Source organism: Lonchura striata, chromosome 3, assembly GCF_046129695.1.
Source record: "Lonchura striata isolate bLonStr1 chromosome 3, bLonStr1.mat, whole genome shotgun sequence".
Classification (NCBI taxonomy): Eukaryota; Metazoa; Chordata; class Aves; order Passeriformes; family Estrildidae; genus Lonchura; species Lonchura striata.
Genome location: NC_134605.1, coordinates 1,014,017 through 1,041,845, shown reverse-complemented (window position 1 = coordinate 1,041,845; position 27,829 = coordinate 1,014,017). Strand labels below are relative to the sequence as shown.

At 40.3% G+C, this 27,829-nt stretch overlaps 2 protein-coding genes across 2 annotated transcripts in view; one reads left to right on the top strand and one right to left on the bottom strand.

Annotated features, from left to right (window-relative positions):
* Positions 1–689: 689 nt before the first annotated feature.
* Positions 690–12,758, bottom strand: MDH1 (malate dehydrogenase 1). Its single transcript, XM_021555837.2, has 9 exons — positions 12,630–12,758; positions 7,201–7,299; positions 6,273–6,369; positions 5,153–5,328; positions 3,713–3,835; positions 3,419–3,595; positions 2,226–2,339; positions 1,930–2,019; positions 690–1,561 (listed from the first exon to the last, which is right to left on the bottom strand). Exons 1-9 carry the CDS (start codon positions 12,630–12,632, stop codon positions 1,436–1,438), a joined length of 1,005 nt encoding a protein of 334 aa, XP_021411512.1. The 5' UTR covers positions 12,633–12,758; the 3' UTR covers positions 690–1,435.
* A 222-nt stretch (positions 12,759–12,980) lies between these two features.
* Positions 12,981–27,829, top strand: part of WDPCP (WD repeat containing planar cell polarity effector) — a 148,702-nt gene continuing 133,853 nt past the window's right edge. The window contains exons 1-3 of the mRNA XM_021555836.2: positions 12,981–13,084; positions 15,155–15,236; positions 22,460–22,590. The gene's annotated coding sequence lies outside the window, so the exon portion shown is untranslated. The remainder of the gene's footprint in view (positions 13,085–15,154; positions 15,237–22,459; positions 22,591–27,829) is intronic.

Sequence of the window (27,829 nt, the reverse complement as noted above, 5' to 3'; positions counted from 1 at the left end):
TAATATTCACTACAAAACCACCTTAATTTAAAATAAATTGTAGCATGGTAATTACTGCAATGAATTCCTTTGAGCCCTGAGCACATGTTGAAATGAGATTTTCCTGACTTTCCATGGAACTGCCAGAAGGCAGTCAACAAAGACATTGGCAGCTTTTCTTCCCTCCCTAATTTCTGCAGAAGTGCCCAAACTGTCATGAAGACAGGTGCGTGAAATTTTCTCCTCAAAATTAAACTCTAAGGGGCTCAGAGAAATGAGAAAAGCAGTGAAAAAATACAACTGTGTATACTTCCTGTCTATTTTTAAGACTGCAAAAATGTATAAATGCTTGCAACAGCTGCTTCATAAGCATTCATGGTGTTCACCCACTGTGCCCTGTGCTGCAGCATATTCCCATTTCCTGAAATGCTTCTCTCCCCTTTCAACTTTACATATAAGTCTCTGCTGCATCATTGTCACTGTACTTAAATCAGTACAGTAATGTTCTGACAGCAGACTTATTTTTATGGATAAGCTTACTGATGTTTGCTGATTTATTTTATATTCTGGCTGGTAAATCCTCAAAGAAACCATTCAATTTGCTTATAATTCAGTTTAACCGTTCCTTTTCTTGTCCAAAAAGTTCTGGTTTTCAAATCCTCATTAAATGAAAACAAACCAAAAAAAGAAAAATGAGATGACTCCAGATATGACAGACCAAGATTTACTTTAGTACAAGGCAGGAACTGCTATTAGAACAGGACAGACACCAACTCAGGCAAAGGGAAATGTTAATCATCACAAAAGTTAGTAATGCTTAAAACTTAAACTAGTTTTCCTCAGTTTCCCAAAACAGGCTTTCAAGACTTTTTTATCTTGTACTATCAAACTGTGTTAGTTACATAACTAAAACATGCAAATAAAGTGCAACAGACTACTCTTAGCCATTATCTGATTGAACAACTTTTAATATTTCTACTGACAAACATTGTAAGCATAACCAGAGTGAAATGTATTTACTTGAAGTCTGTCCAGCGATGGACTCGGGTCACTGAACTATCAGTTCAAGGAGAATTACTAATTCCACTTTCAGCTGAGACAGAGGCTGCTGAAGTGATCATGGACTGGGACGTGTTCCAGTGGTGCCAAATGCTAACCAAAACTCAGATTGTGCGTTAGTAGCCGAGGCTGAGGCAAACAATTATCCTGTACCATACACAAAAGCAACTAGTATTGAACAGACAAAAACTTTGGTCAACAAACTAGTTTTACTTCTTTAATAATATTTTGCTAATAACTCAAGAGGCACGACAGTACCAGTAAGCATATGAACTTTAAAATGCACAATGGCCACAGACAGCTGGCTTGGATACAGTATTGGTGCTTGGTAGCAGACCTACAGACGGCTTTTCGATTCTTCCACTCTGAAATGATTTTGTATTTCCTCCTGACTTAGTCATGCACTGGAGAGGAATTCCACAGCAGTCTCCTTCTCTTCAGTTAACTCCTTAGCAGTAAGATCCATCTTCTCACGAGAAAAATCATTAATAGGAAGACCCTCAACAAACTTCCAGGTCTTGTCCTGATTGAAAACAAACAAATAAAAAGCCCTCCATGTAAGAACAGGCTTCATTCAGTCTGCATGAAAGAAACTTTGTGACATAAGAACACAGCTAATGGCCCTAAAAACCACATCAGGCAGAAGTTAATTTTATTTCAGATAAAGAATGCAACTGGCACCAGCTAGTCATGTCAGATTGTACTTGTCTACCAGCACTTAGCTGACAATCAAGTTAACTTCACTTGGTTAATAAGAGTCCTCTCTGTGAAAGAGTGACTGCTAAACCCCCACATCCCAGAAACTGCAGTCCCACACTGCTACTAACAAGCTCACATGACAGTTTAATAGGTCTTGCAGAAGATATATGGGTTTAAATACAGCCTAGTTACCTTGATCACAACAGGGAATGAATATAGCAGGTCTTCAGGAACACCGTAAGAATTGCCATCAGAAATTACTCCCATTGAAACAAACTCCCCCTGAAATGAGAAAAGTCAGAGATAAAGACATTTTTCACCGCTAGAAGCAGGCCAAATTTTCAAGATTTTCTATATCCTTTATCTCTTTTGACACAACTTACTGCAGAAAAAGATTCTTTCCTCTGAACACACAGACACTCAAGGTCAGGGAGGTGGGCACACAATGAAAGTATTAGCAAACAAGCACTTTAATAGCCACATCTTACCGCTGGAGTGCCAAACCAGATGTCCCTCACATGATCACAGATAGCTTTGGCAGCTGACATGGCACTGGACAGCTTCCTGGCCTTAATAACAGCTGCTCCACGTTGCTGAACAGTCTGCAATTAAGGAAAAAACCCAACCATAACTGAATTGTAAAGCAGCAAAACCACGGCTTGGGCTACATGCTGTTAGTAAATGCCATTGTTGTATGTAATTGTTTAATTTTATCAGCAAAGATACAGTTCTTTCACTAAACAAACATAGTATACAAACTAGAAATACAATCTAAAAGAGTTTTGCCAACACAATTGCAGCAATGTTTCAGAGGCTCATTCCTCAACTTTACAGCTAGGACTACTCTCATACCAACCAGATGTCTCAAACTTTTCCCACCAGGAGACTTTGTGCATGTCAACAGTAGCAGCTGTCTCAAGCAACACACTGTCATTTAAGGTCTTCTGCTGAACACCAATGAGAAACACTTGCTGGTCTCAATCCTACAACACTTAATGCATACAATTTATTTAATTCCTGAAGATAGCTGAATCTACCTCATTATACTCAAGTTAATAGTTTCTAAATTTAATAGTTTTGGTAAAGCTTTATTCATCTAGGGGTTTAGTAACCCATTTCCCTTCATATTCCACTAAGGTAGCCTGTGCTCTTGATCAATTAATACCAGTATTTTGTTTTACTAACTTAGATTATTATTTATTACTACCCTACAATAAGACACTTGCAGGCATTTCCTAGATTTTTCAGACTCCTTTTCAGAAATGGTGCTGATGACACCACATATTTAGAATTGCAAATTGTGTGTGTGTATCTGTGCACATGCATGAGCAGGGAAAGAGCTGCTGGCCTTTTCTGGTGGGTGGGGAGCATCAAAGGAATCATCCCACTTCATCTACAAAACTGCCCCAAAAGGTCACCATAGTGAAATGCCAAGGGTGTTCCTGTGTCACACAAGTTTCACATGAGAAATGTGATCAAAACTCTTTGTTGAATCATTTTAGCATTCCAGTTGGATTTTTCTAACGGAAGTTACGTAGACTTTCCAGCTTTTAATTTTCCAAGGGCAAATAACTGATAGGAACAAGATATCTGAAGATGTCTTATTCTAGTGAGAAAAATTTCAGATGAGGTTAGGAGAAAGCACAAGCACAGAATAACCATTAAAAAAAAGTTTTCTTACCAGGATAAAGTCTCCCTTCAGCCAGCTGTCATCTTTTATAGCTTCATAGACTCCAACTTCCTTTCCTTTCACATTTACCTTTGCATGGTTAACATCAGGATATTGAGTGGAGGAGTGGTTGCCCCAGATGATAACATTCTTCACATCATTAGCAGTCACACCAAGTTTCAGAGCAATCTAATTGGAAATTAAAGATGTCCATTGCATTGACTTCAGTTTCTCAATTTATAGGCTTCTTTGAAAGCATTGCTCTGTTTGTATTTAGCAGAGATAACACAATAGGCCCTTTTTTACCTGAGATTTGGCTCTGTTGTGATCCAAACGAGTTAAGCAGCTGAAGTTTTCCTTTGGTATGGATGGGGCTGACTTTGATGCAATCAGGCAGTTGGTATTTGCTGGATTCCCAACAACCACAACCTAAGAATGAAAAAAGGAAAGATGAAGTGGGTATTTCTGCAAAACACCTGCCTTAAATACACTGCTTGGCCTTCAAAGAAGCTATCTAAAAGTTAAGTTTTCTAATCTCTTGGTTGTCTTCAACAAAGTTGTTTTTTAAGTGTGTCATTCATAGTCACCCAATCTTCTATAACTGCACATAAAAATATTTTCGAGGTAGGTATTTTCTTTAACTTGACATCCAATGTGAAAGGGAACAAGACTTCTAGGGAGATTTGTATACTGACCTACAGCCTGGCTTCAAAACTCATGCTACCAGATACAGGCAACACACCAAGCACTTTTAACCAACCACTTTTAAATACTTTCTGGACTGACTGCCACTGTTTTATATAATTGCTTTATAATTAAGAAAGCCAGAACAGTTACTTATCTCAATGTTCATAGGCAGTTAGAAGTAAAACATTGTCTCAACTTAGATCAATTTATTACTATGCAAAACTGATTTTTATTCATCCTTCATTTGTGCCTAGAATGACTTATGTCAAACTCCATATACTCTAAATCAAAAAAGCTGATCTGCAAACCTCCCTTTGTATTTCCCCTTTTGAAAGTGAGTTCAGTAAGTTTTCCACTACTCTGCAATAGTCATATTGATAGTTTCTATTCCAACTGGATAAAGCAGCAAACATGTCTTTAGAAGCCGTAGGAAGTTCATCAGCAGACATTAAAAAGTCAGTTACAAAGCACAGTCGGAGTCTGGGTCTGAGATTAAGAGCAGTGGGAGAGCAGCCACATGATCCCATTAACTGTGCTGAAGGAATCTGAGAGAGAACAATTAAAATCTTCTAATGCTCCAAGTGAGATGCAAACAACCTAAATAATACCGATTTTTGTGCAACTGTAATTCCATTGATCCTGAAGTTAAGGGTCATTATACTAAAGGACACAGATGGATATGAAGGAGGCAGCTGCATTTAGTTAATTTAGTTCTCCTAGAGAAGAGCGATAACATGCAAAAGACTGCTCTTTTTTTTTTAATACAGTTTTATGGGGTTGCTTTTCAAATTGGTGGTAACCAGCTCAGAGTATGTGTAGAATACAGCAATACAATGTAGGACTCACCTTTTTCACCAAACAAATGAACGACTAAATCATCCACCTATTTAACATTCTGTTTCCTATCTACCCTTGACTGTTTTTTGGTCTATTTTCCAGGGCATAAGGAAAGGAATGCCCACACTGAACAGGCTCCTGCCTGTGCAATATTCTTCTACAATGTAACCAGATCTCTACATAGCAGAGAATTAATGTTTTAAATTCAGCTCCTATATTCACCTTGACAGTCTTTTTGGCATACTTGTCCAAGGCTGCACCCTGAGACTTGAAAATTTTCACATTTGCTTTGAGTAAATCCTTCCTCTCCATGCCCTCTCTCCTTGGCATGGAGCCAACCAGAATTGCTATGTCGAGGTCTTTGAATGCAACTTCCTCCTTGTCTGTTGGAATGACCTCTAAAAAAAAAACAAAAGGGGGAAAAGAATTCAGCAAGATAAATACTCATGGCATAGTGCTAACAGAATATTCTTTTGTGCATAGACAGTATATAATCTAATCTGACAAGACCACCACCTTCCCCTTCCAAAAATACAAGTAACAGTCATTTGGCCCTACCTCCACAGATTAAATACATCCCAGTAAATGGGTTTTATATACAAATATTTATCTAAAGTGGAAAACACAGGAGAAATCTGTGTAAAAAGATACATTTTGTTTGCTTCTAAAAATATGTATATAAGTACATCTGCTTTTCTTTACTTTTACAATAAAATTTCAGTGGAAAGGACCAACACAAGTGAAGTTTTGCTGCCCCCTTACCAATTCAAAGCAGAGAAGGTTTGATTTGTACAAGAGCTGTTACCTACATGCTTTCTTTGTCACATGTTATATTAATCACACTAACTCCTACTTGCTCCCTTTCTTCTGCTTGTTTAAACTATCAGAACTCAGCTTGTTTACATGGCTTGAGGATTTTTATCTTATATCTTTATACTGAAGATATTTTTAAGATTAAATTAGGGTTTTTTTTTTTAATTTAAATTTTGAAATAAATATAATATACATAATATAGCAATGATATCTATATTTTCTGCCTGGGCCAGAATACAATGTACATATGCACAAGTATCTGACAATTCCTTGTTCAGGCTGAAAGCCCAGGATTAGATGATATAAACCCTGGTATCTGCGTTGCCAATTCTGTTCACAAAAACTATTTGATGTCATTCTTCCTAGCTTACAGGCTAAGTTAAATTGATTATATTCTACAAAATACAAAACCAAGGAAGGATCATCTAAGATTTTCTTCTGCCTAACTTCCTGCCAGCTACACGGACTCACAAATGCAAGAATTGTACTGCAGCATCTCATAGGTATAAGAAAAAATTGTTTTGTCCACCTCTGAGCAGTGGCAGAGCACAGTCCTGCAGCTCCATCACCACACCTTCCAGCACTGTCATCATAGGAGTGATGTCCAGCAGCACAAGAATAAGAGGCTGGAAAGAAAGAAAAGCTTTAGTGCAAGCTGGGCACAATGCATTTTGAAAATGAATTTGTCTTGTACTCAGCTGTTACCCCGTGCAAGATTTAAAACCCATTTGCAGAAAATAACCTCAGCACAACCAACATCTGACAGCTTGCATAACAGAGCAGAACTCCCATTTCCCCACTTAAGGAAGAAATGACTTCCACATTGGTAAACCATTCTGAGTGTCTGTGAGGAAACCAGTCCCAGGCACTGCAGTTCTGACATTCATTCATTCCTGTGCCAGCAGGAGCAGGGAGGTCATCCTTCCCCTGTACTTGGCACTGGTGAGGCCCCACCTCGAGTGCTGTGTCCAGCTCTGGCCCCTCAGTTTGGGAAGGACATTGAGACGCTTGAGCACATCTAGGGGAGGCAACGAGGCTGGAGAGGAGCTGGGAACACAAACCCTGTGAGGAATTTGGAGCTGGGGGTGCTCAGCCTGGAGAAAAGGAGACTCAGAGGTGACCTCAGCACTCCCCACAGCTCCTGAAATGTGGCTGTGCTCAGCTGGGGTTGGGCTCCTTCTCCAGGCAGCACTGACAGAACCAGAGCACAGCCTCAAGCTGAGCCAAGGGAAATTCAGGTTGGATATTAGGGAAAAGTTTTTCACAAAAAGGGTGATAAAAGTACTGGAATGGCTGCCTGGGGAGGTGGTGGAGTCCCCATCCCTGGGTGTGTTTAACAAAGCCTGGATGTGGCACTGGGTGCCAGGGTTGAGTTGAGGTGTTGGGCTGGGTTGGACTCGATGATCTTGAAGGTCTCTTCCACCCTGGTCGTTCTGGGAATTCTGTGTGAGAGTTACCTGGTCTTTGCCAAAGACATCGCCCTTGGCAATGCTGTAGAGGAGGGAGTAAGCAATCTGCCCAGCTGCTCCAGTCACCAGCACTCTGACAGGCTCACCCTGCAAGGAAATGACACAGCCTTACCCACAGCTCCACACAGCCTCACACCAGTTAAAAGCTAAGTTACTGCAGCAAGAACGTTATGATTATTTAACCTGGATGAAAGTGTGTGCCTAAAGGTGGATCAGCCCCAGCTCCTGAGATCACACTTCTGGTTCTGCCAGCAAGAACTACCAGCAATTTCCCTGTTGGTTTTACAGAAACATACCACAGCTGCAAAAAGGATCCTTAAGAATTGCTTCTGGAAATCTTGCAGAATGCCAGCAATAATTATGTATTTGAAAAATGTTGCATTCCCTTCAACACTGCCTTGTTAACATAAAGACAATACAACATACACCCCACCCATTCATACTTGAAATTTACTACAGAAGTTTCACAAGCTGTGGCACTTGACTGGTTTTCAGATTCTTCCAATTTCAAGGGCTGTTCCCATTAAGCACTTTGAATGCTTATTTGCAAGCAAAGACTTAATGAATGCCAGAAACCAAAGAATCTAGTGGACTTAAAACTACTGCCTCCCTGAACTGTTAGGCAAAAATTTAACTAATCCACAGACAAAAGCTACATTATGAACAAATACAGACATTACTATCCATAATACAACTGTCTTTTGTCAAACTGCCCCAGAACTCCAAAAGATTGGGAGAAGACTGCCAAAATGCTACTATATTGCAAATGAGAGGGGAATAAGGGCTTGCCCTGTAGCAAAATGACACTTTGTTAAGCAGAACCGGGACTGGGAGAAATCCAAATGTTATTTAATATTGAAAATTAAAGGCTGTGAGAGTTTGGGTTGGTCAGTCTGGAGAAGAAAAGGTACCAAAGTGGCTTTCCAATGCTAAAAGGGGACTTGTACAAAGAGTAGGACAAACTTCTTGTAGGGCCTGTTATGAAATGACAAGAGGCAACAGTTCTAAAATTAAAAGAGGACAGACCAAGATAAGAAATAAATACTTTACAATAAGGATGGTGAAACACTGGCACAGATTGTCCAGATAAGTGGTGGTTGCCCCACCCCTCGAAATATTCAAGGTCAAATTGGACAGATCTCTGAAAAACTTGGTCTTGTTGAAGATGTCCCTGCCAAATGGAGGGAGGTGGACCAATGACGTTTCAAAGTTTGTTCAAACCCAAAGCATTCTATGATTCTATCAAAATGGTCCACGTGGCAGAGGACATGAATAACCCAGTATTTTGTAAACCTGTGATTTGTATTTCCCTTTGTCTTTAGAGGCAAGAGGGCTGGGGCAGATTGTGCTAGGACAGGAACAAGCAGACTGACCAGCCTGCTGGAATGCCAAGCCCACTTCTTCAGAAAATTAAAAGATGATCATTTGAGATACAGACTAGGCATAACTGAATGTGAAAGAAGTGATTTAATTGCATTCTGGGCTACATTATGAAAAGCTGCAGAGCAAAGACACGCCTTGCACTCAGTGCTGGTGATATTGCAGATGGAGTACTGAGCCCAATTCTGAAAACCTGAGTTCTGTATGGTTCTGGGGCCTGTAAGGTGAGGCTGAGGGTGCTGGACATAGTCTGCAAAGGCAGAGGATAAGGGGGATCTAACAGCAGACCACCACAACTTCACAGAGAAAAATAACACTGCTCCCAACACCTCTCAGCAGTGGCAGAACAGGGTGCAACAGCTACAAATTAAGAGAAAAACTCTTGATTGTGTGGTACTGCTGCAGCAGAACAGGGTACCCAGAGGGTCTGTATAAGCTTCACCCCTGGCAGTTTCCAAGGCCCAGACCAAACCACCTATGACATGATCTATCAGTCAAAAGTCTGCCTGGCAGGCTGGATTAGAGAACTTCCAGGCATGGAGCAAGAAAGAAGGCAGACTCTATGACCTCTACAGATCCCTTCCAACCAGGATTCCTGTCACTGATATTTATAGGAAAACCATGTGGGGCTTCCAGTGTATTCTCTCTGCACAAGTGACCAGCCAAGCACACTAGTGTTAGATAATTTAAAAAATTAGGCTACCTACCCCATTTTATCACATACTAGATAAAATCAGAGCATAATGATGAAGGTAAACTACTAAAGTCACAGATTTAGACCTGGCCTTCATTATGGGAATGATTCTTTAAATATCTCATTACCCAGCTGCCTGTTACGTGGTGTTGAAGTGCATTATTATCTTTTGAACTCGTCCTACTATGAGTTACACCCCTCTAACTTCATCCAAACTTCACTATGAGGGGAAGGAGAGCAGACAATCAATTCTTGGTGGTTTAAATCTAAAAATAATTCTGGTACTCTATTCTTGAGCAGGGAAATGTACCCTAACATCTAAATGATGATGGGCAGCATGGATTTAGATGCATATCGAATTTTCAAGCCAACTCTTCAGCATGTTTCTAAGAATCTACATTTTATTTATATAAATGGAACAATGAACACTCTTTTAAGGCAGCTAACCACATTAGTTAGTAAAATAAGTACTGAAAAGTTACAGTGCTGCAAAACCTTGGCTTGGCAAAATCCCCATCATATAAAAAAGTGATCCCGTGCTAAGCTATTCCAGAACCCACACAGGTAGCAGCAAAACATGTTTTCTTTATATTTATACAGTATCTGAAATCACTTGTGAATTGATTTCAGAATTTCCAGTGAATAGAAGAAAGATTTTAAGGTTCTTTCTTCTAGGGTAGTGTCACAAAAGGGGGAAAGGAAAAGAGATTTTTTTTTCCCAGTCTATGAATTTTATAAGCCAGTCTGATTAAAACATAAAAAATGCCAATTTATCCACTAGCATTATGGTGGATAAGCATAACAACAGGAAAGGGAAGGAGTAGAAGATAAAAAAGTAAGAAGTAGGACTATTTATTATTTTTTTACTGAGACAAACTTAGCATTTAGTCTCTAAAAAAAACCTCAAACCTTCTGTCATGACTCAGCTCCTCCTTCTCAACATAATTATGTTTGCTTACTACCATCTTTCCCGTTGTCCCTCATTTGGGGCTGGAGGAGGAAAACACACAAGCTAAAATAAGGTGAAGAGTGCAGCCTACTTGTCTTTTCTTTCCAAACCTTCAGTACATTGGATTCAGTGCATTCCCCAAACCTTTCTACCCCTGCACCAATTGTGTGGATTTAGCATCAAACAAACTTCCATGCTCTCTCTTAAACCCAGAAGCTGGATTAACAAACCAAAAACATTCTGCTGCTTACAAAATGTGGATAACCCTCACCAAAAAAAACCTTACATCTCGTATTAAAACTGGCCTCACTGAGTGTCTGAGGCTACTTTTAGAGAGATGAGAAGCTCCCCAACAGAAGTTGTAGGTTCCAGACATTCATGTCCAGACACTTTAACCCGTGACTTGGCTCCTGCAGGCCTTTCATGCTGTGGTAACTGCAGGGGTGACCTTTACTCACTCTCAGGTATACAGGAACTAGAGGACAAATTAAGCAACAACCAGCTGAACTATTTTGTTCCAAAGCCTTCCCCACTCCACATTCAACCGATGCAGAGTTATAAAGCTTTAGGAAAATAAAAGAGTAGCAGAAGTAATGATAAGAAGGATGAGGGAAAAAAAGCCCCAGCAACTGACCATTGCATCCTCACATACCCTTCTTCATCTAATCCACAAAATGTAGGATCTCTCCCCCTCCTAAACTACCACAGATGAAAGCAAAGCCTCCAATATCAAGTTAGGAATTTGAGGTCTTAACGCCCTCCCCACACACTCTGGCTTAAGAACTCAGAGCCTCAGTTATTTCTGTGATTACAGCTGGTATCAGCAGACCCCAAACATTTGTGCCATACCTGCAAACAGCACTGCACTGCAAAACTGATTCAGGAGGTTACAAAGGTAAGTAGAAGATAACTCACAACCTATTAAATGTTGTGACAGGAACATCCTGACTACACAAGTGATAGACTTTGCATTGCTAATTGCAGTTATGAGAGATCTCTATACAGATTATTGCTGATAAGCTTGTCTATAAAATACCACCAGTTTAACATTATTCCTGAATATTGAATGCTATTCCAGCCAACTAAGCTATCCCACCTTGCTTTACAATAATTACTTAATCATTAAAATATATTTTTATCTCTTCCAAAGTCTAGAGTCTGCCTAAGGAACTTTCCCTTTGCTCTCCCTTCTTAAAGCAGAGATGTGGGGACAAGAAACAGGATTGGAAACGGAGCAGAAAGTCTCAGCAAGGCAGCTGTGCACTTGAAGAACACCAGCAGCGCGGTGGTTCAGAGACCAAAGCAATTCCAAGGGCATTCCTTCCTCAAGGAATGACCTTGACACAGGTACCCTGTAAAACTTTTTCCATTTCATTGACCTAATGGTGCTTGCACTGATAGATGATTTTATTTCAGAAATTTAAAGCCTCTGCCCAACTCCACATGAAAAGTCTGGACATCAAAGTTCTTGTGAGAACAGCCCATCCATGTCAGCTCATCAATCTCAATGCTTTGAGAGTTCCCATGCAAACTAGAGCTTGCTGTCATGTTGTCAGTCCTGCAAATCCCCATTTTAAATAGAAAGAGTGGAAAATAAGGATACAATTTACAGATTTCGATCTTTTTAGTGTATAGCTGAAATTAGCTAGTTTCAGAGCATGCAAGCATCCTTTCTACAGCAAAATACTAAAAGTGAAGGTTTGCGTAACAGGGCATTGAGTCTAGAAAAACACAGAGATATTTTCATGCCTAGAAAGGAAAGCAAGGTCTCTGTGCAGGTTTATATATCTATATGTACACACAGAAAAGCAGAGCACTGCAGCTCACCTCTGTAACCTCAGTGCAGAACTCGAAGGACTCCCTGACAATCTAGAGAGTCTGAACAAACAGCTGGATTTCCGACAGCAAGCAGGAGCCAATAAAGACATTGCACAAGCACTTTCCCTTGAGCTAACACAGAACCGCACCAAAACCTGTCAGGAGCGAAGGCGCTGCCAGCCCCCGCGTCCCGAGGGCGATGTCGCAGCCTGGGCGCTGGGAAAGGGCTCCATCGGCCCTTGGAGCGGGAGCCCAGCGCGGGGAGCTCGCTGCTCCCGCGGGGGCACAGCGCGCCCTCCCCGCAGGGCCTGGGGCAGGAGAGGCTGAGCCGCCGCCAGGCCGGCACCGACCCCGCGTCCCCGCCCGAAGGTCACCGCGGCGCGGCTCCGCGGGGCGCCGCCGGGCCCGGCCGCTCCGGTGCCACCGCCAGGTCACCCCTGCCCCTCACTGCCCGGCCCTCCCGGGAGCGGCGCGGCCCGGCGGGGGAGGCGACGCCATTTCGGGGTCGCCTCCTCAGCCCTGCCCCGAGCCGAAGGAGCCCGAGGGGAGCGGTAGCGCCGCGGGCCCGGTACCGACCATGTCTGCGGGAGCTGCGGATCCGCTCGCTGCTCGGGGTCACCTCTGCGGCGCGACTGCGGCCGTGGCAGCGCTGCGCCGAGCTGCCGTGAGGGGGCGGGGCGCTCGGCCGCGCGCGGCCGCCTGGGGCTTGTAGTCGTGGTCGCCGCCAGCTAGCGCTGCTCCCCTGCCGGAGAGAACTACAATTCCCATCGTGCCTGGGGGCGGCGCGCCGCGCCCCCGCACGCCATTGGCGGTTGCTTCTCCCCACCTCGCCCCATTCATTGAAGAGCCGCGCGGCCGCGAGGGGTGGGGGCTGCGGCAGGCGCGGGCTTCTCGGGCGGCGCACGCGCGCTCGGCGGGGAGGGGGCGGTGGCGGCGCATGCGCGGGGGGCGGCGCGCGCGGTTGCTGAGGCGACGCGCGGGACAGGCCCCGGTGCCGGCGGCGCGCCCGCCCCGCCGCCTCGGAGCGCTCGGTGGGTGCGAGAGCGAGTGCGCGGCCGGCCCTGCCCTGCCCTGCCCTGCCCTGCCCTGCCCGGCCCGAAACCCCCCCGGGGATCCCGGAGCCGCGAGCCCGGGGCGGGCAGAGCGTTCCCCTCGCGTTCCCCGCGCGTTCCCTCCCGCCGCCTCCTCTGGGGAGCCGCGGGCGCGCTCCCGCGCCTCATGCGGCCCCGCGCCTCATGCGGCCCCGCGCCTCATGCGGCCCCGCCATCCCGCTGCTTGGTCCTTTCCTTTTGGTTTTCAGGGAAAGCTGGGAGCTTACCTGTGCTGTTCCGCTGGTAGAGCTGCGTAGCTAAGCTAGCGATCGTTTGTACAAAAATAAAGCTGCTCCTTGACTTGTATTTCGAATTGTTGAGTGGAGTAAATTCCTTTGGTCTGGCTGTGACGGAGGCTGGTACCGGCATAAATCACAGCAGAGCTTCAGCTCTGCTTAGGATGCAAAGGGTGGGCTTGGACCGCACGGTTGATTTTTCTTTTCCCGCAGGTCCTGACAGGATTCCCTGTTAATTTTCTGCAGGTCTCCCTTGTCCCAGTGCTTTTCTGCAGGATTAGTTTGAAATCTTACTCTAATCCTTATAGTAGGTATTAAAAAAACCCAAAAAAACAATCTAAGGAACATGTGTACTGAGGCAATTTGAAATCTGACTTTAGTCCTTATAGATACGAACAAGATCTATTAAAATTGTGTTTTAGAAAATTAATACAGGGTTGAAGTTTTTTGGTTTTTTTTGTTTTGTTTTGTTTTTTTTTTGTTTTTTTTTTTTTTTATTCCTGGTGCTGATGTTCCAAACATAATTTTTAAAAAAATCAATGTAAGGAGGAGCATGTATACTGAAGCAATTTGAAGTCTTACTCTAGTCCTTATATTAAAGCGGAGCACAGGTCTGGCTTGCTGGGAAGCAGAGGGAATCTTGGCAAGGAGGAGGGAACTTGTTGAACACAGAATTTCTCAGTGTGGCCTAAGATGCTTTACCCTGGTGACTCAACCTTTTCTGCACCCAGACTTAATTAACACTATTTAAGACGGTATAAGATTTAAATATACACAAAATCTGATGTGGACCCACATAAGGTGATTTCCACTGACCATAATTGGTTCAGTTTAATTGATTTCTTATCAATTTTCAGTTAAATCGATGTTAGCAGCCTGTAAACTGATTTGTCTGTGTCAGCATAACAGATTTTATTGATTTAATGGATTTCAGTTAAGAGCTTAACTTGAAGCTTTCAATTTTTTTTCTGTAGGTAAGACTTTTCCTATTCTTACTCCTTTTTTGCCCAAGCTTGTGCTCCTGGAATTATTTGTAGTTGGAGATAACAAAAGATCTTGTTACTTTGTGTTGAAAGTGATTTGTTTTGATGTCAATGCTTTTGTTTGTCACAAGCATGTTTTTCAGTTTATTTTCAATCCCAGTATAATTAGTCCAAGTTGGACTCAGTTGTTGTCTGTGCTGATTAACTGAAGATATTTTAAAATGTTGCCTTTTATGAATGTGATGTAATTTTTAAAGTCAGCTTAAACTGACTTTATAATTCTAGTATTACAGTTACTACCTTATTATTACAGTGACTACTACAGTTATTACTTTACAGTTCAAACTCAACAGTATTTCCTTCTTAAATTTTGTTTCTACTTGTTAAGCTTTGATGTTTTCCAAGCAAAATTTAAATGTAATTAAAAAAAAAATTCCTTAATTCTCCCCAGTGTTTCATTAATATGAGGCTTTCATGTAGCACTGTAAGCCAAAAAGCTGCATAAATAGAAACATGACGTGCAAATGAAGTAATGGAAATTCAGTGTGCATGTGAATTGGGCTCTTGGCTAACTTTCAAATACACTGCAATTTTTGCACTCAAAAGATACTGAATTACGTAGAAATCGGTAATTAAACAACACACTGAAGTATTCAGATGTTTTAATCTCCATTTTCAGGGGATTAAGTATTATTTTTCAAGGCAACTAGTAGTTTTGAAGGGTGCTCTGCCAGAATTGTCTCTTAATTTTTTAAAAAAATATTTTTAAATGAATTATTCTCTCTTAACAGATGGCTGTGTTCTTTAACTGTATTTTGGATGGGATTATCTTTTATTTCATTGCCTTCTATAGAAACTGATTAATATTTTTAGGTAAGTCCTTACACTTACTTTTCAATAATTTGTGAAGTTTTCTTTTTATTATCCTCTCTATGTCTAATACAGGTTTTTTATCTTATGCATTTACTTACAATTGTTGTTACCAAGTCATGTCTCTTGTAGCTAAGTCTGCGTGATATAATTAACATTTAAAATGCACAAGACTATGTAAGAAAAATTAACTATGTAATGGCCAGGTTCAAACTTAGAAATGCTAGAATTGAAATAGTTTTGTAGATCTCTTCTGCATTCTGGTCCAAGGGAATAATAGTAAGAGATTTTTCCAGAAAAAATGTAAAACATTACCAAAAAATACTGAAATAGAATTAAGAGGATCAAAAGTTATTTTGTAAAGTATGTGAGAAATCTATAATAAATTTTAAAAAATATATAGATATGAACAAGAACTATTAAAATTGTGGTTTAGAAAATTAATACAGGGTTGTTTGTTTGTTTTTTTTTTTTTTATTCCTGGTGCTGATGTCCCAAACATAATTTTTCACTGTTCAGTTCTAAACTTCAGTTATGTAGTACTGCATGGACCTTAAATGTCAGGGAGAAACGAATCTATTAATTCCATTTATAATTCAGATTTTGTTTTGCTGATTTTGCTGATTCCATTTATTATCCAGATTTTGTTTTCTCTTTCTTTCTAAAAGAGAATTTTTACCTTGTATGGAAGTGGTTTAATTTTTTTATTGCTTGTTTTTAATTTCGTAACAGCTTAGTTGTTTTTTTAATTAAAATTGGGTAATTATCATTAATTGATTTCTACAGCCTTCAGCATGTTTCTAACAGGTAGCTAGGATGTAATAACACATCCTGTGCTCTTGTGCCTGCTGCCTGTGAAGAGACACAAATGATCTGTAGCTTGCATGTAATATGTATTAGTAATCTTTATGAACTATTTGTGAGTAAAATAGGAATAAAAACTGTAGCAGAAAGTTCTTTTTTATTTGTTTTCCCTGAGTAGGTGGGTAGTAGGAGCAGGTGGTGTAGGTTTGGGGGGCACTGAGAGTTCAGGTCTCTGGTGTGGGTGCACGTCAGATCCGAGGCTCTGGTGGCCAGAGGAGTTCAGGGCTCCACCAGTGACCAGAGGGGCTGGTGGCACCGTGGCTTCACACTGGCACCCCCAGAGCTGAGGGACCCCGAGATCTGTGCTCATCACCACTGCTGGAGGGTTTTCTTCTCACGGTTGCTACAAGGTCCGGGATACGGAGAATCCCTGTTTAAAAACAAAGCCAAACAAAACCAACCCACAAACCAAACAACCACGCTGGACACGGCACAAAGGCTTTGGCGTATTGGCTGTAAATTCAGCAGAGCTGATCTCTGAATTATTCCAACTGAACAGAAGGGTTGTGTTCCTGGTGCATGAGAAGCAGTGTTACTGGATTCTTCTACCTTAACACAGATCTGTCTTTCTCTTGGTCGAACAGAGACTTTGTGACAGCAATGTGTGGGTTTTCTACTCACTGATGTCACTGTCTGGAGGAGAGGCAGGTTGGTATTCTAGAGAGGAGATGACCTGTGTAACAATTCCAGTTCTACCAAAGCAAACCTTGTACTCTGAAAGTTAATTCATTGCAACATTAAAAGAAGCCCAGCCTGACCACCAGCACCTGTTCCCCCCACAAGATGCAAACATTAAGCTGATGTCCTTGTGAGTTTTTTAAATGAGGTAAGCATTTAGTCAAGGGAAACAGGTCCTACTGAAAAGAAATGTTTGCTTTTTCTCTCCTAAGACTTTCTTTTGCATTTGTTCATTATAACCTGATAATCAAGTGATACATTTTGAACAAGAAGCTAGCAACCATGATGATGACTTTCCATTTTTTAGGTGCAGTGCAGATGGGTGATTCCATCTGCTTCCTTTATGCATCCTGTCCATGTCACAATGACTGATGAATGCTCTTCCATGCCAAATCTCTTGCACAGTTACAAGATGTTTTCTCATTAGGCTTATTTCTAGGAATTATGTTTGCTTAAAATATTTCAGCTTGTTTTGCAACATCCATGTGAATTTATGTCAGTATTTTTGCAGAGCCAAATTCTTAATAGCTGCCACTATACAAACTAAATTTTTCTCCTTTTTTTTCCACAAGAATTTAATAGTGTTTCAAAGAAAATATCCCTAGAAATACCAGTGGAAGGAGAATGATGTCTTATGGTGTTGATTTTTTGAAGTTAATTGTATAAAAGTATAATTCTTTGTGTGTGGAAAAGACTGATAAATTTTTATCTTAATGGCCTGCTCAAAGAAAATGTTAGAAAATTTGGAACCTGTCATGAAGTCATTTAGAGTTGTCCTGTCAGGTTGGGATGGGGTTTGAGCTCAGGGTAGTCATGTGCCCAGTATGAATGAGAAGGGAGCAATGGCCATGGAAAAAAAAATTGGGTAATTGACTGCTTATATCATGACACAAACGGTGGAAAGGTTTAGGTGAAGGAGGCTTCTCCATGCAGTAATCAAGCAACAGGAATCATGATTGCAGTTTGTGTTTTTCTAGTTTCCTTTTAGAATGATGCAGCTATGGCTTTCTGCTCAACTTACATTCTACCCTTACCTGTAAAGAATAGCCATGGTAAAGCACTACCACAGATATGGTGAAAAAATTGGACTTTAATTGGATAAAAGCCTTTTGAATGTTTATTGGAAAGGTGTTACTCTTATCTATATAATAAAATGTGCTTTTGTTTCATGGCCTGTAATCCCATTTATTTACAATAATGGGCCAGATACTGGTTTTGAAGTTGCTTACTGTCTGATTTGGGAGAATATAAAGTATTGCTCTGAAATGGCCTTTTTCTGTTCTACTTGCCTGACATAGAGGGTCTGGCCTCAGTGTGTGTTAGGCAAGGGAGCTAGAAATACAGCACAGTTAAATTATGGGTTTGTATCTCCAGGTGGTGCGTGAATTCGTGGTTGAAGACTGAAGAAATTAATTTTGCTAAAGCAAGAAACAACAGGACATTAAGCTACTATGCCAGCTTTAGATGTACGCTTCAAAAATTTTCTGCTGCTCAGCATTATTCAGTAATCTTTAACTCAAATTGCAGAAAATATTTGAAATTCCATTCTAACAATATCCAACAGAGAATATTAAAGAAGCATTACATTTCAAATGCCTGAGGGAAAATGTTCTCTTGGAACACCATGGGCATTTGGATCTCACTAGTATATGCAGTATTATAGTCTAGTATTATACTTGGTCTAAAATGAAAACCCAATTTTAATTCTATCTCCAAAAACTTGGCATACTGCAGTGAAAAATAATTTATTTGAATGTTGTTTTTTTAATACACTGCAACTAACTTTAAAGCTTCCTCATATAATACTCCCACTATGGCTTTTTGTAATCTGACCCTTTCATTAAGACTTCAAATATATTCCCAAAGATTTATCTCAGTGCTTTCATTGCTAATTTGCAAGTTAAAAGATTCCAAAGTTACCTAAGAAGTTCTTCTCATTCTATGCAATTTTTCTCTTAATAAGACAAAACTTTTGAGTATCTTTGTAAAAATATAAAACATCAAACAGAGGAACTAATGCATTCTTAAGGAAGGTAATATGCAAACTCAAAATAGGGTTTAATAATATATACACACAGTTCTGGGCTAGGTAATTTGGCGAACCCATTAATGAACTTCAGTAAAAAAAGTGCTGATTAAACCTTTGGGGTTTTATAACCTATATATGCTGTATTAAATAGGAAAGCTATTTTGGAAGTGAATCCCCAGCTTACAAGATATAAGAATAAAAGTGTATCTAAAAGGTTTATAATATCACTAGCTTGAACATATTTCTTACCATCTAAGTATTTGTGTTGCCAGAGCAAGGACAGCTGCCATGTTTCTGGTGGAAAAATAAGATCTATGGTCTTCAGAGAAATAGAATAGGCTCTTCTCCATGTGCTGCTCACTTTTCTGCTGTTTGCACTTGACTGTCACAGATTCATGTCCAGGAGAATGCCAGTACTGTGATATTTCTACCTTGGAGTTTCACAAGAGGCAGTTTTTTAGCAGTGATGGGTCACTTGCCTTGTAATTGTGACTCCCTGACAAACTAGATTGGAGGGAAATGTGATATAAGTACTTGAAACCTGCAGAGAGAATTCAGAATTCAGCATACTGCAGATGGTTTATTTGTTCAGTGTAGCCGTGTGGGACATAAATTAATGAAGTGTCATTAACAGTATCGTTAGTTTAACTGCAATGCCAGGCTCTGGCCCTGCTAAATGAGTGTCAGTGATTCCTGTAATGAGAGCTGGCAATCCTCTGCAGTGCTGGTGGACATCAGCTTGCCTGCTGAGGGCCACTGGTGGGCTCTGAGTTGCCACATCCCTTTTCATGAGAGCTGAGACCTACTGAACGTTGATAAGGTGTCTTTTTATCTATTGTAGTTGGTCCCAGGCAGTTGTACCCAAACTTCTGAGTGAGTAGTGTGATCCATTATCTTGTATTGGGTAAAATCTGAGAGATGATTATCTATTTGAATATGTCTCTGAGAAGACAGGAGTATCCACTGCAGTGTAGTAACACCATCTGGTAGCATAATTTTTAGGCAGAAATGACTAAACTTTTAAAAACTGCGCCTGTAAAGGACAGTCTGCATTTTTGGAAGACACTTAGGTGGTTTTGTAAATGTTGAGCTTGTCTTGTTTGAGAAATGGAAGGCTTGTAAAATGCGTTAGAAATATGCATTGGAAGAATAGGTGTGTATGGACTTCAAAATCTTGGTATTACTGACATTATTTCCAATTTTATAATTAATTTAAAAATTTATTTCTTTCTTAATGATATATTGACTGCTCCTTAAATAGAAGTATAAAGAAAAGCAAGGACAAATATAAAGCTTAATGTACAAAGCTGTTTCCACTCTTTTGTACATGAGCTGTGTATTTAAGTGCATGTTTCCCAATCCACTGTTTTGCCAATTTTTGTGCCAATAACTTGACCAGATGCAGTGAGTTGCAATGAGTTGTCTGCTGCTTTTGTCACAGAATCACAGAGTGGTTTGGACTGGAAGGGACCTTTGAAGTCCAATGCACTGTGGATACCTTCCACTAGACCTAGTCCAACCTGCCAGGGTTGGGACATCCACAGCTTTTCTGGGCAACCTATTCCAGTGTCTCAGCCCCTCAGAGTAAGGAATTCTTTCCTTATATATAATCCAAATCTACTCTCTTTTGGATAAGAACAGTTGCCCTTGGTCTTGTCACTGCAGACCTCATGTAGAAAGTCCCTCTCCCCCTCTGATAAGCCACCCTTTAAGTATTGATAGGCTATCATAAGGTCTCCCCAGAGCCTTCTCCAGGCTAAAAGCCCCCAAGTCTCCCAACCTTTTTAAAAAGGGGAGCTGTTCCTTTCCTCCAATCCTTTTTTGTGGCTCTTTTTCTAGACCTGTCCCTAACAGGTTCATATCATTCTTTGCTGGGGGCTTCAGAGCTGCATGCAGCACTGCAGGTGGAGTCTCAGCAGGGCAGAGCAGTTCTCCCCCTCGACCTGCTGGCCATCTTTCTTTTCACACAGCCCAGGATGCAGTTGGCTATTTTTTTTTTTTTTTTTTTTTTTTTTTTAGATATTGGAGGATTTCCTCTGTAAATGTAATTAATAAATTGAAATTGAGACAAAAGTCATAGTGATGTAATGACAGTGAATGAGGTGCAGCTTGTGACACAAGTTACATGAAAGCCCAGAATGTTCCTGGAACACTTCTGGCAAAGTCCCCTACTCTTAGGAGTGCTGTTAACTTTGTTACTCTTCAACTTGTGGCAGAAGTCTCTTCCTGTGGAATTCAGTCTAAGAAACAAGTTTTCCAGTACAAGTTAACACAGTTCCATTCTTAAAATACAAAATCAGGACATCTATGAAACAGCTATGGTGGGAGTTTGGGACTGTTGCAGAATAACTTGATTAATTGACTTTTCATCAAAGAGTAAATTAAATATTTATAATGTATAGAGATCTTGCCAGAGCAGCTTCTTTGGTATCTGTCAGTGATGATATTTAACTTTATCAACTTTTTCCCCTTGGAGGTTTTCTGATTTGTTTTCTGGGTAGAATTTTTTTTTGTATGTGGTATTGGGAAACCCCTTAAGTGTCTTTTTCTGTCTGTCTCCTTTTTAATCTGTAATATCCCTATTTAGTAAATGACTTAATGAATTAACTTCACTCTGTCATGCTTGTTTTCTGAATCTGATTACCAAAGCTGCAATGCATTCAGCTTCAGTGTGTGGCTGAACTCCAGTGCAATGACATACAATGTGCAGGTAGTTAAATATTCCTTAAGAAGCAGCCTGTAAAATATGCCACCCATAATACCAGTGAATAAATGCCAACTTCAGCATGAGTGTTCTTTTAAAATGTGCACCTTGCTGAGGTTATTAGTCACTCTGAATTCAAGGACATGTGAGTGCAGACTTTGCATAAAGCTCCAGGAGTGGCCTACCTGTGAAGTGCTGCTGCTTGATTTTCAGAAGATGGCATGCGGTGAATTTTAAAACTCCCTCATTGTGGATGAACTGCAGCAAATGCTAGTTTGTAATTGAGGCCATGGTAAGTTAGTTATTCTACATGTATTTCTAACAGTGAAGTTTCAAAAATCTCTTTGCTGAGATCAAAGAAATGTTGTCATCATGAAATGAAACACTGCAGTATTTGCTGAATAGGGCAAGGAAACAAGAAGGAAAATTCTGCATATTTTCTAACATATATATAATTATCTGTTTCATGGATTAATGTGAAGATTATGCTGTTGGCCTTCTGTTTAAAAGTAGAGGAATAATGAAAATCGTGAAAATATTTCTGCTTCCCTTCACATGAACATGGATGAAAAGGAAGCATCACACAGAATTGTAGCAGCAGCTGTGACTTTAATTTGAGCAAAACCACCTCAGACGAAGATTTTGGGAAAAGAAATCCACAGATAGAAGTGAGACAGACCTTAAAATTATATCAGTCCTAAAAATACTTATGTAAAATAAATGCTTGAGTAAAATACAGAAATTACTTCCCCCAGCTGCAGCCATTTAGTGGTTTTGTTTTCCTCTGCCACTTGTGTGGCTAAGTTAATTAAATTGTATATTTTACATCCATGAAAAGGGAAGGAGTCGAATGTTGCAGCTAGCTAGAATGGTCAGTCCCAGCTCTCCTTGGAGAGAAGGTATCTCCACACTGCCCTGAATGAATGCATTTTTAACCAGTGTTTATTGTAGGTGAGAGATCACGGATGAAGCTGTGGTGGGGTGACCCTGGCTGGACATCAGGTGCTCACCAAAGCCCATCTCATTCGCCTGCTCAGTGGGACAGAGGGGAGAGAGAGAGAAAATACAGCAAAAAGGTCAAGGTAAGGACAGGGAGAGCCAGTTACTGTCATGGGCAAAACAGACTCCACTCAGGGAAATCAGTTTAATTTATTATCAATCAACTCAGAGTAGGATAATGAGGAAATACCTGTGTTATTCCTGAGGCAATAACTAAGGAGCCCATCACTGATTGGCTCAGCCTTGTCCAGCAGAAAGTGCCTCCTGGACCTGTCTGGCATTGGTTCTGCTGGATAGGAAAACTTCCAGCAGTTTCCTCAGCGTCCATCCCTGAAAGCTCCTGCTACGAAAACCTTGCCATGCAAACCCAAAACAGAAGTGTTTAAAATTTAAAAAAAAAATCAGAAATATGATCTTTGTGCTGGATATTGTAGTGCAAAATCTGTTAATTATAAAAGATTCTTTGGAATACATGGGATTATAGGATTGCAAAAGCTGACCTATAATATAGTCACAGAAATAATGGTAATGGGCAGCTGCTATGATATTTTTTTAAATTTTCTCATTCTTCTAATTTTTTTTTTGAAACCTCATGAAAGCAGGTTATTTGCCAGTGATTGGCTGATGCTGTAAAGACATCCTTGTGTCTGTCTCCAGAGTAATTGTCAAGTTCTAGGTTGTGTGCTCAGTACCACTGTTTCCATTACACTGCCATTTTGTAAACGGTGCAAATTGGAGCCACATGAGGAATGGGCTGGTAGAAAGATGGGGTCAAGCTGTGAACTGATTAATAATTAAAATATCTGAACATGCCACTTGAAATTTTTGGTGTTGTCTGATTCCTCATTATTTCAGTTTTTAAATTTTATTATATCTCAAGGCAGGCAAATTTCTGTGAGATCTCATATTTTTAAGGAAAGGAATAGAGAGAACGTGCACCATTTCAATGGCTGTTCATAATTTGGGGCTGCCAAACCAATGCTATTCATGCTGACATTCTGTCTTATCAGGAAATTAACTAATATGTATTGAGGTAATTAAAGACCATTGCTTGTAATTGCAGAAAATTATTATAATCATTTTGTTTCCCAGATAACAAAGTAGATTTATAATTTCTGTGACCACATCCAGAGTTTTACTACCAGAACTGACAGGGAAACCATAAATAGTTGTTATTCCATTATGCTAAATGTCAGGGGTATAAATTTAACTCTGTTTTATTTAAAAATCCATGAGGACAGGCTGTGATCCTTATGTTAAATGGATCTGCAGCAGTTAAGCCTAAACCCATTCTTAGTTTTCATAAACTTCTTCATATTTTGTCACACCTGTTGGACACAAATCATATACACAGCTTTAAAGGCCATGAACCCTTTTTGAAGGTTTTAAAAGAAGACTTTAATGTTGAGGTGAAAGAAAAGCAAGTTTCAAAATGCTTCCACTTTTCAATGATTTCATCAGGTAACTTCAAGCCTATTAACAAATTTGGTCACTTGTATGCTATTCCCTCATGTTCTGTGACATTTACAGAATTCCTATAGTGACATTTTCTCCTCCAAAACTAGGAAGGCCTTTGCTGGCAGAAGCTGTTTTAATAGATATTTTAAAAACAAAACAAAATACATTTTTCTTTCAACAGCCTGGGTGTGATGCAGTCAAGAAATGCATTTAATTGTCAGTAACCTGGGAAGTTCTAACAAAAAATGCAGCTTGGGCTATACCAAGAGTTTCTATTCAATTGGAATTCCTTTTTCTTTATTAATGATTGTGGCTGAAAAGCTTCATGAGGATGTACAGAGTAGTCATTCATACAGAAGACATTCATATCTATATTTGTTGATCCTTGATGATATATTTAAATTTTTTTTTTAAATGGGGGTTTATCAGTTTAGAGGACATACAGACATAGTGAAGTGGTATGCTGTGTTGAGAATTAATGCAGATTATTCTGATGCCATTCACACTAATTGTACCATTGCCAGGTTTTGTCAGTGTAAATTTTGGTTATGTACATAATACTGCCTATTTTAAAGACATTTCACTCATTACTTTAAAAACCTAAATTTTTTAAGTGATGTAAAAATATCTGGGTTTTCTAAGTATAATTGCAGGGGTTTTATTTAAAGCATTTTAATCATCTCCAGTTTTGCCTGTTAGCAAGGTCCTTTTTATCCTAAGAAATGAAAAGTGAAAGACAAGCAAATGGTTTTAGATTATATGGATAATTAAGTTAATGGTTGTGAAACAGAACCTGAGGAATCAGAAACATGGTAGAGGAGCATCAAAATGGTTTTCTAAGTGCTGAAGGGTTTGGATAGGACATGCAGCAGAGTGACTGAGGGAATCACAGCCTCAGGGGTTTATCTCTGTCTTAAGCCAAAGCTGAAAGTACAGCGGGGAGAGAGAGCCCTGTGTGTGCAGCCCTCTGATCTCAAAGGTGGTGCAGGTCACCAGCCTAAGAAAGGACAAGGATTGGAGTATTGAGTACATTCAATTCCCCAGCTTCTGTCCCTGGTGAGGAGGCTGCTTCTCTGTCCTCATCTCCCAGGTTTCCTGCTGGGCTTTTGATGCTCTTTTTGCAGGGGTTTAGCAGAAGTTGCCAGTGCTTGAGTTGGAGTCTTGGCAATAAGCCACAGGACAGCCAGAGTGCTGTCACACAGACAGCTCCTCCTTCTTTTGAAGTTATGAAAGCAGATTTAGGGTCCCCTTGAAAAAGGCACCTGAACGCGGTAGATGCTCTGACAGAAGTTCCTTGGTAGAGGAAAACAAAGCCAAGAGCCCTGGGAATGTGGTGCATTCACACCACCGTGCACTAGAGGGCCCAGCCTGCACAGAACCATTTCCCAAGGAGGAAAATGGGAATAGACTGAAGGAACTTCTGAGGAATTACAGTGATATTGGGAGGAGAAAGAGCTGTCTGAAGCCAACAGGGCTCAAAACAGGACTATATGTGGAGAAAGGTGATAGAGTGACAAACGCATTCAACCTGAAAATGTAATCAGACAAGCATGTTCCCCTGCTGAAGAAGTGATTTAGTAACTTTGAACTCAAAATCATGTGATTTTTCTTCTTCCTCCTGGCTAGATTAAAAAGGGGAGTGATATTTTTAATATTATATTGTGCTTAACAAACCATTGCGTGCTGTGTCAAGTTCATTTTCCCTATCTGCTCTGGCTAAAACCCATTGCTATCTGTAGTCTAGCCTGAAGCTGACAAGAGATTTGAATCATTGTAATTAGGCACTCATCATGCTGCAAAAAGATACAACTATCTTGATGAATCAGTATGAAAAAAAAAAAGCTGTGTGTTATTTTTTTTTCTTTAACTGCAGTTGGTGCCTGGGAATGTGAGAGCAGGAATGAGCTCAGCAAGAACTGAGGCAGCTTTCTCAGCATGACGACTGTTGTCCTGTTCTCTGTGCAGAAAAAATTCAGTGGCTTTTGCCCCTCCAAGTCCTGGTGACACCTTCAAGTGTTCTTGGACCTCTCCCAGGTTTTACTTGACCAACATTTTCATGTGTGCCACTTCTTTCTGATTCTGAGAAATACACAGAAAGAATTCACTTTCTGCACTTAAGCAAGTGCTATGAAATGAGTTATTGTTTGCCTTTTAGGAGTGTTGCTCCAGGGCACACTTTTGCTGTAAAGTGTAAGTGATGAAAAAGTGGATCTGCCCAGGTTTGTGGTTGGATATGGCAGAAATGGGGTATAAGGAGCTTTATCCCTCTGGGGAAAGGCATATCCATGCATACCAAAAAGTAGGTTTTGTGACACTTATTACAGCTGCTTTGGGTTAATAATCAAATTTTGTTCTATTTTTTGCCTGCGTTTTAGAAAAGGTGCAGAAAAAAAATCCTGAAATACATATGGCTTTCATCAGGTAGAGATGCATTGCTATTTTCACCTTTTCTTTTTGGGGACAATGAGTTACCCTTCATTCTTTTTATCTGAAGATACTTTATCTTATCACTCATCCATGCATCTTTCCTCAGAGCCTGGATAACATTCCTTTTTATTATTAAGATGTATTGTTCGAAAATGAATTAGAGAATGGCATTTATTGCCCAGTAGCATGCCTCATGAACAGTGGAGTTTTGTCATAATCACAAAGTGTCTAAATTCAGGGTTCTAATGCCAATTTCTAAGTGCTCTAGTTTTCAGAAGTGAAATGTGACTATGGATTTACATACTTATTCCAGGAAAGGCAGCTGAAATGGGATAACATACTTTGGGAGGAGCAGGGAGCAGGCAGAATGTTGCTCACCCTACATGACTACCCTGTAATAGATCTTTCAGAGCTTTGAAGAGTGGGTGTTTTTAATGACTATGTTGTATCATTTAATGGATAATTTTTTAAAGTTACACACTTTTGCAAGTCGGTGTTAAAGCTGAGCAGGTTTGGAATGTGCCAAAAATAGATTTCAAGCTGGGTTTTGTAAAAATTTACTGTTCTGGGGTGAGCAGATACTAATTCTGTTGGTCATGAAAACTGTGTATTGAGATTATGGTTTAAATCTGTAAATATGAAGTGCTAAAATATTACATACATATATGTGTATATATATATACACATACACACATACATATAGATATATACTAGAATTAATTTGGCTTTGCACACTTAGGTATTTAACAAGAAATATACCTGGAGAGTTTTACTTTCTTCAAATGATGAACTAAACACTTAGCTCAAAATAGCAGCCCTGATTTGCAGATAGATAACTGATGCATCTATATCCAGAACTCTGTTATTTCCCTTCTTGTTTTTTTTTTATCATCATGTGACTAATAGAAGTAAAATCTGAATAAGGACACAGCATTTTTTTTTGATTACCTGAAGGGACAAGTTCACAGAGTCTCCCTTACAATTCACACACTCACTACTTTCCATCCCACATTCATTTCTGAGGCATGTCAGCTGACTTGATGCATTTGGTGGATAAGGTAGAGATCTAAAATCCTTCAAATGTGAATGTGATATTTTAAAATTCAAGGAAATACAAAGTGGTGTTCTCTTCCCCAGGCTCTCAAGAAAAGACTGCGACCTGAGCTCAAGGATTTTTTGCAATTTGGCCTTTGATATCAGTCATTAACTACACAGGTCCTGATGGCTGAGAAAGCTCCAGAGCAGCCGTGCTGCTTTGTGCTTGGCTGGCACCAGAGCTGCATGCAGCAGCAGAGGAGAGGAAGGAAAAAGGAGCTGAAGGACATGGCTACAAAGAAGTGAATGAGCTGAATGTAACGTAGAAGGAATTTGGGAAACTTGAGGAAAAAGTGAGGAACCTAACATGGAGGTTTGGGAATATGAGGTTGGGCTTGTCCA